This window comes from Protopterus annectens, chromosome 3.part1 (assembly GCF_019279795.1).
Source record: "Protopterus annectens isolate FY-2018-M chromosome 3.part1, PAN1.0, whole genome shotgun sequence".
Lineage (NCBI taxonomy): Eukaryota > Metazoa > Chordata > Ceratodontiformes > Protopteridae > Protopterus > Protopterus annectens.
The window spans coordinates 1,832,750,929-1,832,763,368 of NC_056732.1; the positions used below are offsets into that span (position 1 = coordinate 1,832,750,929).

At 39.9% G+C, this 12,440-nt stretch overlaps 1 protein-coding gene across 1 annotated transcript in view; it reads right to left on the bottom strand.

The window, feature by feature from the left end:
* The window catches only part of LOC122797896 (putative protein ZNF720), a 61,312-nt gene extending 49,607 nt beyond the window's left edge, over positions 1–11,705 (bottom strand). The window contains exon 1 of the mRNA XM_044066415.1: positions 11,570–11,705. Within this exon, the coding sequence (XP_043922350.1) occupies positions 11,570–11,581 (12 nt within the window). The 5' untranslated portion in view covers positions 11,582–11,705. The remainder of the gene's footprint in view (positions 1–11,569) is intronic.
* Positions 11,706–12,440: the final 735 nt, after the last annotated feature.

Here is a 12,440-nt window from a genome sequence, read left to right on the forward strand (position 1 = left end):
TCCCTAATGGCGGGTGGAGCAGGATGTGGATGTCTAGGCTGATTAGCTTGTGGTCAAATCTGACCAACAAGGAAATGACCTCTGGTGTGTAACGCCGGTCGCTCATGTTGGTAATGATCAGGTCTAGGATATTGCTGCCCCTGGTGGAGGTGTGGATGCTCATGTTGGTAATGATCAGGTCTAGGATATTGCTGCCCCTGGTGGGGGTGTGGATAAGTTGTTCCAAGGCCCTGGAATTTATGAATTCCGGAAAAGTTGAGCAAGAGAGTTGATACACGAGTAGTTTCCCAGTTAATGGTGGGGTAGTTGAAATCGCCCATTATTAAGGTGTTGGGTTGTACTCTAATATTTTCCAGTGTATCAAGAAATGAGGAGTGGGAATCCTGGGGCATGGTGGGGGATCTGTAGCAAGTTACAATTTGGATTGTGGTCTTAAGTTAGTTGCACTTGGATAATCTTGGATGCATCATGCTGAGCAACATGCCTGGAGGTGTGAATATCCTTAATGAATATTGACAATGCTCCACCTTTAATGTTTTGGTCCAGGTTAGGAGGCCAAAAGGTGTGGTATGAATTATAGCCTGGTAATGTAGGGTGCTCTCTGGAGCCTTGAACCAGGTCTCAGTCACTGCACAGATGTCGATGTTCTCCATTTTTAGGAGTGCCTCGACTGAGTGCATTTTGAGGTTTAGACTTCTAGCATTGAGTAGCATTACCCTCAGATTTTGCTTCCTTGTACCTATTACGGTGGTGAATTTGTCATTTGAACCTTGCCTAAAAAAGGCACTATAGGGGTGGCAAGAGCCTTAGCCAGTATACGGAATCCCAAGGGCAACAGGTGCAGGCAATCTCTAGCAAAGCATTGTGGTCTGTGGATCATGTCATCCCAGGCAGACAGATACTGGATCCCCTTAGAATGACACCAGAAGCTTAGTCAGTTGTTGAAATATATGTGCCAGTTAATGCATGGGAAATTGAAACACCCTAGTAAGAAGGCGTTTGGTTTGATATTTAACTCCTCGATAGTGTTCAGGTAATTTCCATACTCTTTGGGGGACAGTGACGAGGATCTGTAGCTCGAAAGGAAGTAATAAATTGATTTGTTAACAGTGATTTGGATATCCAGGAGCTCCAAGTTAGGGTCATGGGTGAGGTGATTGCTTTTGACAACTACTGATACTCCTCCACAGTTACACAAGAGGATGGAGGCATGATGGGTACTAAACCCTGGTACAGAGGTAGTGCTGTCATTAAACTTAAGCCATGTTGTAATAACTACAGGTTCAGGCATCTATTTATACTCCTAGCATTGAGTAGTGTCACCATGATGTTGTCTGAACCCGAGTTTCAGTTTGCTATGTAGGAATGCCAATTCTGGGGACTTTGCCTATAAAAAGCACTACGGGAGCAGCAAAGCCTTTAGCCACCATGAGGAAGCTCTGGTATGACAGGTGTAAGCTATGTCTGATGAACCAGTAAGTCTCATCTACCATCTAATCCAGACCAGCACATGTTGGATCCCCTTACAATGACTTCAACTATTTAAGCAATTGTTAAAGCAACTTATCTTGTCTTGATATCTAGGCATCATTCATGATAAAGGCAAGAAACTGCTGAAGTCCAGTGTCTTTTCTGCCTTTAACACATGCACAATATGTCTCTCTGCATGTTCCCCTGGGTACAGTGCCTCACGGCCTTAACGTCCACATTGGCCAATACAAGATCATAGTCATACTTGTCTGGTTTAAGGGTCCTTAGAGCTCTTGTGACATCATGGATATTGGTATCAAGTAAACAGTTTATAATCACCCTGCTGTTATTCAGTCTGCTGAGTGTTGAGTCTGAATTCCTAATTACAGAGTCAGACACAACTAAAAAATATTTCCCTTTGTGGGAGCAGACTTCTAGGGCTTTACTAGCTTAACCCAAGAATGACCAGGAAAACAGGACTACGTGTGTAAATTTGCAGTACATATGAGTGAAGAAGTACCTGCTGCCTCATGTACTGGAGACTGGAATCTTTCGGAGTACATTCTAGGAGCCTTTTTCAATTTTTTTCTGTACAACCTCAGCATATGTTACAGGTCTAGTGGTCTGTCTGTTGTGACAGATGTGGCTTGTGGATGTATGACGTTTATCAATAGTGGGTTGATGCGAGACGTTTGCTTCCATGTTTCTTAAATATTTACATCTCTTGCAGGATATACTATCCACTCAAGGAAGCTGTGAACAGTCGGTAATCAAAAGGCACTTGCTACACTGCCTTACAACACACAAAATGCGATCATACTGCCAACAAATGGGGTGAGAGCAGACTTTTGAGCCATTTTGCCAAAATTTGGAGGACTAGGGCTTGTCACAATGGTCAAGCGTTAAAGAAAGACTATTATAGTAAACTGAAGATTTACTGACGAATTATTTAGTGAACAAACTCGCTATGAAAGACGTTCAGTAAATCACTTACACCGAATGTATTTATGGGATTACCTAGCTTCTTATTGAACTGGGTTTGAGGGCTGGTCCACTAACCATTTTCAGTCACAATCCAGACAGGATTTGTCAGTTACAGATTTTCATACAGTGACACATCATATTATGAAATATAAGCAAGGAGGACAGTAGATGTGGATTTAGAAACAGAAGTACAGGAGAGGAAAACAGGTGGTCATTTTAAAAGTCAAGTAGTGGTACATAAGAAAGTCAGTGGCACATATATCAAAGTGCACTATGATATTATTGCTTAATGCAATACTGCAGCCAGTGGTGAAACAAAACAGATATGATTCATTGGTTAAAAAAAAAAATAATGATCTTTTCTTTGATGATACTTAGTTCCAAGCGGCTGGTGTAAGTTTTGGAAAATCTTTTTTGCCCTTATAGCCGCGGAAAATACTAGTGAAGCGAAGAACCACGGAAATGACAAACGTGTCTGTGCTGTGGAACACCTGCTATTGGTAGACAGTAGGAGCAGTTTAGTAGTTTGTAAGTGACTGAGTTAAGCAGCAGAGTGGCCATGGCACTTACTGGTAGCCCCTTGGATGTTTCTACTGACCAGTGATATTCTGTAGGCCCACCTAAGGTTATGAACCTGCATGTCCTGCTTACTGTTGCTTGTACGTTCTGTGTGTTCTGCGCAGAGATAAATGAAAAGAAGGATAAACCGCATTCGATTATGGACATTAATGTCTGCAGTGCCAGGGCCTTCCCGGATTCTGGAGTAGGTAGGTTTGAGTATTAGCTAGAAGTAGATTGTTTTTGTGATACTTAGAGTATGTATGCTGAATGACAGCTGTTGCTCAAGAAATATTCCAAGGTACACCACGGGGCTCAGTAATGCTTAATGAGGAGTTTGACTATTTTTTTTTGGTGAATGCAAAACAGCACTGTTTTCAGGGATTTTTTGTTACATTTCTGTTAACCAGTGTTACGTTGCATTGCAATCAAGTTTGCACCAGCAAAGGCAATACATAACAATGGTGATTTTTAAAAATATTCTGTCTTCTGTATACAAATCTCAGTCATTTGTCAGCATTCACACTCTTACCCTGCCAGTACAGGTTATGCACAGCTGTCATTAGTTTACTTTTATTATTTTATGTAATATATAACTAGTCTTACCTTGCCAGCACAGTTTACCCACAGTTGTCATTAGTTTACTTTTATTATTGTACATAATATATAACTAATCTTACCCTGCCAGCACAGTTGTCATTAGTTCACTTTTATTATTGTACATAATATATAACTAGTGTTACCCTGTCAGCACAGTTTACCCACAGTTGTCATTAGTTTACTTTTATTATTGTACATAATATATAATTAGTCTCACCCTGCCAGCACAGGTTACACACAGCTGTCATTAGTTTACTTTTATTATTGTACGTAATATATAACTAGTCTTACCCTGCCAGCACAGCTTACACACAGCTGTCATTAGTTTACTTTTATTATTGTACGTAATATATAGCTAGTCGTACCCTGCCAGCACAACTGTCATTAGTTTACTTTTATTATTGTACGTAATATATAACTAGTCTTACCCTGCCAGCACAACTTACACACAGCTGCCATTAGTTTACTTTTATTATTGTACATAATATATAACTAGTGTTACCCTGCCAGCACAGTTTACCCACAGCTATCATTAGTTTACTTTTATTATTGTACATAATATATAACTAGTCTTACCCTGCCAGCACAGCTTATGCACAGCTGTCATTAGTTTACTTTGATTATAGTAAGTAATCTAAAACTAGAAAGACCTTGCTTCTGTTTTGCAATGATAACAGTTTTGCAGTTACTTTAATCATACTTTGTAGTCTCTCTTCCTCTCTCTCATATATACCCGTTTTAAGTGCTTCTTAAGACAAACTGGAAGACACCATATCATCATACACGGTATCCCCATCTCTCGCAGTCATCTGAAAAACAAAGCATGCTAACTGTTCATACCTACTAAGTTATTGGTTTAGGTAGTAACTATTAGATAAGTCATTCAAGTCGCATAATGTTGAAATTTACGTATATATTTTTACTCATTTCATTTGCACTTAACTACAACAACTGATGTATATAAGCAATAATGCCAGACAGGGTGGGCTTTACAGGGAAACAGCAGACCACTTCAGGGTGTTGTGAGGCCCTGTGGCCTCCTAATCCCTAGAAGGTTCATTTCCTTGTAATGCCAACCATGGAGAGCATTTTTGCACTTATAAAATAGGCTATCTTTTACACCTGTTTTGTTAGTTCATTAGTATGTGTGTGTATACAGACACACGCAAATACAAATTATATTTTTAAGGTAAAATAGCTCTTCCGCATAATGTCTCAAAGTTGGTACTGGGTGTGTAATTTTTTCTAAAAGTAGTATTTTACATCCAACAATGTCTACACACACAGAGACAAAGTCACACTTACGCATGACATACAAACATGAAAGGTCAAATGTCACTCTTCCAAGGTTTTGTAACATCAATTTTTAAATGTTTGAATCCACAACAGTGAATGCACACTATCATTCGCTATTATGCACTCATCATTTTAAATGGAGATTGCACTACAGTGGGGATCAGGAAATTTACACTTTCACTCACTGTAGTGCAATCTCGGAGTTTGTATGCACAAGTAGGAGAGGGTGTGGAGGGCACAGCCCCCCACATGGGGGATGCATGTCCAGGTAGTTTCGGTAAAGTCAACATTCCTGAGTTGTTGACTTTCCTAAACTATCACTTTCAGTTATGTGATCGTTTGGCATTTGGATTTTACGACATTTAAAGTTGGGTAAGTAATCACTCTCACATGTATGCTGCAAAATTTTGATAGTAAACCTGTACACATATATGTACACACACACACACACACACACATATACACATATATATACGTACACACACACACACACACACACACATATATATATATATATATATATATATATATATATATATATATATATAAATATATATATATATATATATATATATATATATACACACACACACACACACACACACACACATATATATATATATATATATATATATATATATACATATATATATATATATATATATATATATATACACACACATATATATATATATATATATATATTTATATTTACGTGTAACACACACAAATTTATAATGAATGATCATAGGAGAATTTGATCGAAATACAACACCTCAAATAAACTCGATCACTGACTACCAAAATCATCAAAAAAGTGATCACAGATGTAAAACTTTTACGTTGGAGGCTTTGCCCCTTACATCACCCCACACCTCCAGAAATTAAATATACTAAATCCAGGGTTTCACAAACTTGAAAAAAATGGTAAAGACCCTTGAATTATGTAATGGTCCGTCTAATTTAGATTAATATGGGATCACTTCAAATAAGCAAAACTTCCTAATGCTGACATCTGTTTTGTCAACACACTTGTCAACCCACTTTGGTCGACAAAACAGATGGCCAACTTATGTGCAAGTTCAACAATATTCAGGATTGGGGAATATGCCCTTTCCCTGGGGACTGTGCAGTCAGGAGCTGGAATAAATTAGCAGGAGGTATGGGGTGCATGTTTTATAATTTGAAAAAGTCCAGGGTTGTTCCTTGGAACATGAGTAAAAGCATGTAGACATTGCTAACGTTGACATTTTGTACTTTCAATTTTCAGTAATGTCCACGGGACACTAAAGACAAACAAAATGACTTCTTCCAGCAACTTTTAAAAGAAAAAAATGTGCTGTCACATACAGAGCGTGCAATTAAAGAGAAGGACAAGTCCATCCTAGAAGAATTAAGTACTAAGGAAAATAAAGTGAAGGAAAGCAACATCCTTAGATGAGGTCACAGCAGATATGATTAAGATGTTGGGTCAGTTAGCAGAGAAATGGCTTCTGAGGGTACTCACAGCAATATGGAGAGAAAAGTATCCCAGGTGACTACAGAATAGGCTTCCTAGTGCCTGTGTACAAGAACAATGGGACATCCACCATTGTGGGCAGTATAAAGGTACCATACACCTGTTATACTGCATGAAAGTGCTCTAGGGGGTGACTGACAACACCACTGGGAGATGGGCAGTATGGATTCAGATCAGGATGCAGCACAATTGACCAGATGTTTGCAGTGAGACAGATTGTGGAAAATAATTAAGAGATAAGAATATCCAACTGGGCATCCCCAGACTTGGAGAAAACAACACAAGACAATGTCCCAAGAAAGCTGATGTGAACAATCCTGAGATGGGCTGAAGTCCACGAAATATGGGCAGAATTAGTGCATGCTATGTACAAGGACCCAATGACACAAATATAAACAGTGTTTGGAATCAGTGTTCTTAGTGGGAGTGGGTGTGCATCAGGATTCAGCTCTCAGCCCAACTGATGTTCATACTAATGATGGACTACATTAGTAAACAGGCTGGAGGGGGCATATCAACAAAGCCGCATAACAAGCAGACTCTGAACAGGAGCTTCAGCAAATGATAGAGGAATGGAATACAAAACTGAAAAGTGCATGGTATGAAAATGAGTACAGAAACAACAATTTTCTAACAGTTTCAAGTATCTGGAGGTCAAATCTAGAATCAGAGGGGCTGCAGCCAACTGGCACAGAGTGTCAGAGGTAGTGTATGACAGAAGAAGGCCAAAGATACTAAAAAGTACAGCGTACAAAACAGGTGTGACCAGTACTACTGTGTGGTACAGAAGCCTGGGCAGTGACAGTAGAACAGGTAAGGAGGCTAGTGGTGATACAGATGAAGAGCCTCTGATGAGTGTTGGGACACACAGTGCAAGACAGGTGAAGAAAAGAAGACATCGGAGCAGAGGTCAAAGTATCTTCAATTGCAAAGAATGTCAAAGAGTACAAATTATGATGGTTTATGCACAAGTGCAGGAAGGCAGAAGACAATCTGGTAAAGAAGATTTGGGACAAACAGAAAGAACGCAAGAGGAAACAAGGATGTCCAGCAAACAGATGAATGGATTGGGCAAGAAGACCTTCGATAGTCAGGCATGATGGCCAAAAAAGACAGGAGAGCAGCACTGAATTGAGATAGAGATGTGACTGAATTGAGATAGAGATGTGACAGTAGACATAGCACCCAAACCCCGTGTAGAAAAATGAGAAAAAAGGGGTGATGAAGATGAACAACCTACCAAATGATGTCCTGAGGTGAAAGAGTTTGCCTCAATTACATGGTATGAGATTGTGAAGAACTACTTGAATTACAGAAAAATGTACAGACAAAATGCCTTTGTATTGAAAAGAGATGATGATCACACTAACAAATGTAAGTTGTGCAGGAAAACACAATGGCGAATCACACCACAATGACCAGCAGTGGCTCAGGCAGTTCTCGTTTGACCTTACTCAGGTTTATGTTGAAGTGATGGCAACATCAATGTTAGAAGCTGGGCTGGGTATAAAACAGGTGAGAACAGGCAAAACAAATTGCACCAAAAAGTCTAGTTCTACCTATAAAGAAAGTTAAGCCTACTATAATATTCCACGTTTCTGGTTGCAACTGAAAACATTACTCAAATGCAAATTTTAGCTGACTTTGAAGAACACAGCCCATAACCTTAGTAAAGCAGACTTCAATAACTGGAGATGGGCTAGTCAAGTAATATTCAGCCTTAATTTAGTCTGAATTGTACAGATATCAAAGTTATTAAGATCAAACATATCCACTGAGCTGTATACACTTACAATGAGGAGGGATAAAGCACTGGCTGTGACCCTGACAATCTGTGTTTAATTAGAGGCATGATGCTGGCTCAGATGGCCCAAGGAAGATGGAAATGAGTGACCACAGCTATTTTGCCCACCCTAGAGGGGAGGAAGGTGGCTCTGGCTCTCTGTCTAGGGAAACACCTAATGAAAACACTGGATGTTACTCCTTTGGAGCATAAGGCTATTAGGCACGTGCTTCCAAATGATGTCCTGCACAGCAGTAGCTTGTGGAATACCATGGTAGAAAGTATACTTCCCTGAGGTAGGCAGAATTGTGGAGAGCTCAAGGGGTCCAGGGAAGTAAATATTGTGGGAAGAAATATCCAGGGAATTGTTATGGCTAGGCTTATATAGGTCCTAGGGCCGATACCCTAATACCAACCTATGGAGGGAGGGTATGCCACTCCATTGGTCCCAAAGCTGTCTTGCTTTGCCCAGAGGGGAAGCATATAGGCAAACGGGGCTACCGGGGCAAGAAAGAATGAGTTGTAGGCTTCTTGCATTCCTAAGCATGCCTGCCGCTTGCCCCTGAAGAAATAAATGGTTTTAATGGGAGAAGGTACAGTAGGCACCAGGCAAGTGAAGAGGAGCTAAAGGACAGAAGAAGAGAGGAAAACACAGGTGTTCTGCTAATATTTATGTATGAACAGCATGAATTCTGTTCTTCTGGCAATACGATGCAGTCTAAAACAGTGAGCCACGTCTTTAATGTATAAAAGTTATTTATAGTTCAGTGCTAAGAGAATCAATTACATTACCTGCTATAATAAAAGCAAAATAATCAGTCTATTGAATGACATTTGAGTTTTCACAGTAATTTAATAATCACATTAACTTAACTTGTGAAAAGTTGAGGATCACCACAGTTCCTTCAACTCCAATGTCCACAGCCAGGAATGAAAAGACAGCATCTTTGCACCTCTGCAGTATTACATACAGTGCCCATTCCCAGTAGAATGCTACCTGCTCTTATTTCACAGAGCGATTTATAATTGTGCAAACAGGGTAGGTTAGTGAACTCGCAGAGATCTTCAGGAATTTCTGATGGTAGACGGTTAGGAGCAACAGACTGCAGTTTTAATTAATGCAAAAATTTGTAGAATTCAAAACAATACTGAATGGAGAGTAACTACAGGTATAGAAGGGGGTCTGTTCATTTCATCAGTGTGTTTTTTCCATGAAAACAAAAAAGCATCACTGTCAATAGACATATCCTCAACCACCCACACCCTGGTGTATACAAGCACAGTGCAGGTTATACATTCCTGAAGACAACACCAATGTCCTCTACAGTGTACTACATAGGTTCATAGGTCCATACCAGGCTATCTGCCCTAGGGCATTTATAAGCCTAGCCAGAGTGTGTTTGGCTTTCGCCACCCATTTTAAATGGATTTTACTATGCCCTTTTTCGAGGTTAGTATACTGTGCCTCTGTCTAACAGTGACACAGAAGTGATACCCGGGGTAAACCTACGATCTCCCATCCACTCATCAAGATTCCTCTTGAAGAGAGTCAATGAGGGACTCTGCCTAACCTGGACTGGGATTTTATTCCAGAGTGAAGGGAGCCTCTGGGTTATGAATCTGTCCCTCCAGCAGGTCCTATTTATTTCAGTGCTGAGGTTCAAGTCTCTCGAGCACGTAGCTCGATGGGATTTGGATTTTCTGAGGTGCAGCATGTCCATTAATTCCGGGTTGGACATGGCTTTATACGTCAGGCACAGATCGCCTCTGAGCAGGAGGTATGCCACTGTGTAGAGCTGGAGTTTCTTTAACCGGGCAGCATATGGCATCTGTTTGAGCCCTTTGATCCTCTTGGTGAGGTACTTTTGGGGTCTTTCCAGTTGCTGCAGGTGTCTGGTAAGGTACATCCCAAAAGGGGCATTGTACTCAATTATGGGCCTGATGAGGGAGGAGTAAAGAGGCCCGATGACCTCCCCTGATCTAGATGTGAGAATCCCTTCATGATTAGGTGGGCTATATAAAATGTTTTTCTAACCACTTTGGCCACGTGGTTGTCAAATGAGAGATTGCTATCAACTTGGGTCCCCATGTCCCTAATTATTTCTTCCGTACTTAATGGATTACCACCTATGTGGTAATTTGTGGGCACTTTGTTTTTGCCAAAGGGGATGAGTATACACATTTTGGCGTTTAGCTTGATGCCATGGCTCTGGCACCAGTTGTCTGTTTCTATGAGGCCCTTTTGTAGGATGCTTGTGTCGGCTGGAGAGTCGATTATGGCGCCCAGTTTGCAGTCATCTGCGAACTTGGTCAGCCACAGTCCTTCCGTGTTAGCCTGTACCTCCGAGAAATATATACCGAACAAGAGAGGTCCCAGGACTGAGCCTTGTGGGATGCCACTTGTAACTAGTTTGGAGTCTGACATGGCTCCAGCAATTCTAACCATGTGGGTTCTGTCCTTGAGCCAGTTTGCAACCCATCTAGTGACATAGGGGTTTATATTTAAGCTGGTGAGTTTATCTATAATGCCCGAGTGGGGTATTGTATTGAAGGCTTTTGCAAGGTCCAGGTAGGCTGTGTGGACCACCTTCCCCTCATCAATGGCCTTGGTGACTGTTTCAAAGAAATCAACCAGGTTTAAGAGGCAGGATCTGCCCTTAAAGCCATGAAATGAGCACAGCATTGCTACAGATACTCAGAAATATATTCTGCACCAATTGACTGGAAACAGAACAGAGAGCTGTTCTCCCTTGTATATTGGTGTATGAAACCGGAATAAAGCATTGTTCTCCCTCATACTATAGTATACAGCTGTGAAATACAGCTAGTCCCCCTTTATTTCTTTGACAACCATTACTAAGTGCCAGCTGTTCTCACTGTAAAAGATAATCTACAAATTACTCATTGAAAATTTTGTTTCAGACTTTTTTGCAATCATGTCATTTCCACTGTTAAAAGCTTTTTGAGATAATCATTGTAATACAAGTATATTTATTTCTATGTAAAAATTTGATGTGATACTACAGGACAGCAAGTTCCCCTGTAGCAGCAGGGTATATGCTCAGTATGCAGATCTGCAGATCTTAGTCTTAATCCTGTTTCATTCAGTCACCAACATCGATTGCCCAGTTCATAGATAACATCAGCTGTTTTAAAGAATAAAGCCACAAACAATATCTACCCTAAAAATACCGACCATCACTCCATGTAAGCAGCATTCCTAACTTTCAGTTTCACGATTCTGAACCTGTTTCAAGCATTAACACTAACCGCTGTGTTTAGGGATACAAACAGCTGCCACATATAATATTTGCACAAACCTCCAGGTTCTGCTGCAGCAACACTATAAAATCACTTACCTCCAATTTCATGGTTCTAATCTTGTTTTAGACATCAACACTAACTGCTTTGTTCAAGGTACAAGCTGCTGAGTTCACAAAAACAACTTTTGAAAAATCTTAACTGTCTGCTCTTTAAAGTAAATTGCCTCACAGATTCCAGGTACTACAACTGCTTCCTGTCCAACACTAAAATAGGTCCTATCTTCCACAAAAGTACTTATTAATATTCAAAGCCCAGAGCACTAAAGGAAGAGCAATAAGAGAGGGCTTATGAATAATTAATATGACAGACTGTCGCAGACAAAATCTTTAGAGAATCTTTGTTGAACTATTTATAAATTTTACAACTGCAAGTTAAAATAAATACTTCAATTTTGAACTGTGAGCAGCCAAGAAAGAAAAAGAAAAAAACAAACAATAAACTATGAACAAAAATGTTGTGTCTTTCGACTTTTTCCTGGTTCAGTAAATAAAAAGCTACAACACTGTCATTGCATTATTTGTAGTCATTAAAAAGATAAATATCAACTTTGTGGGAACTAGTAGCTAAAATGAAATCATTTGAATGTCCTCAGGGTGAGGAGTATGCTGCCCAGGTTACAGATGTTACCCAGTGCTGATTTTGGTTTACTTTTGGAACAGTTTATATACAGAACTCTGCAGATGTACCCGAGTTATTTTGACATAGGTGATGTAATTCTTTATGACACTGCATACAATCTGCCATAGCTGCAACATAAACTGTGTACAATATCCTGTATACTTTGTACACTGCCAATGAAATCAATAAATGAATAAAATGAAGGAATAGTATAGTGAAGATCAATAAATGAATAAAACAAAGGAGCAGCACAATGTTAACAATAGTATCTGAAAACTGATGAGTCTC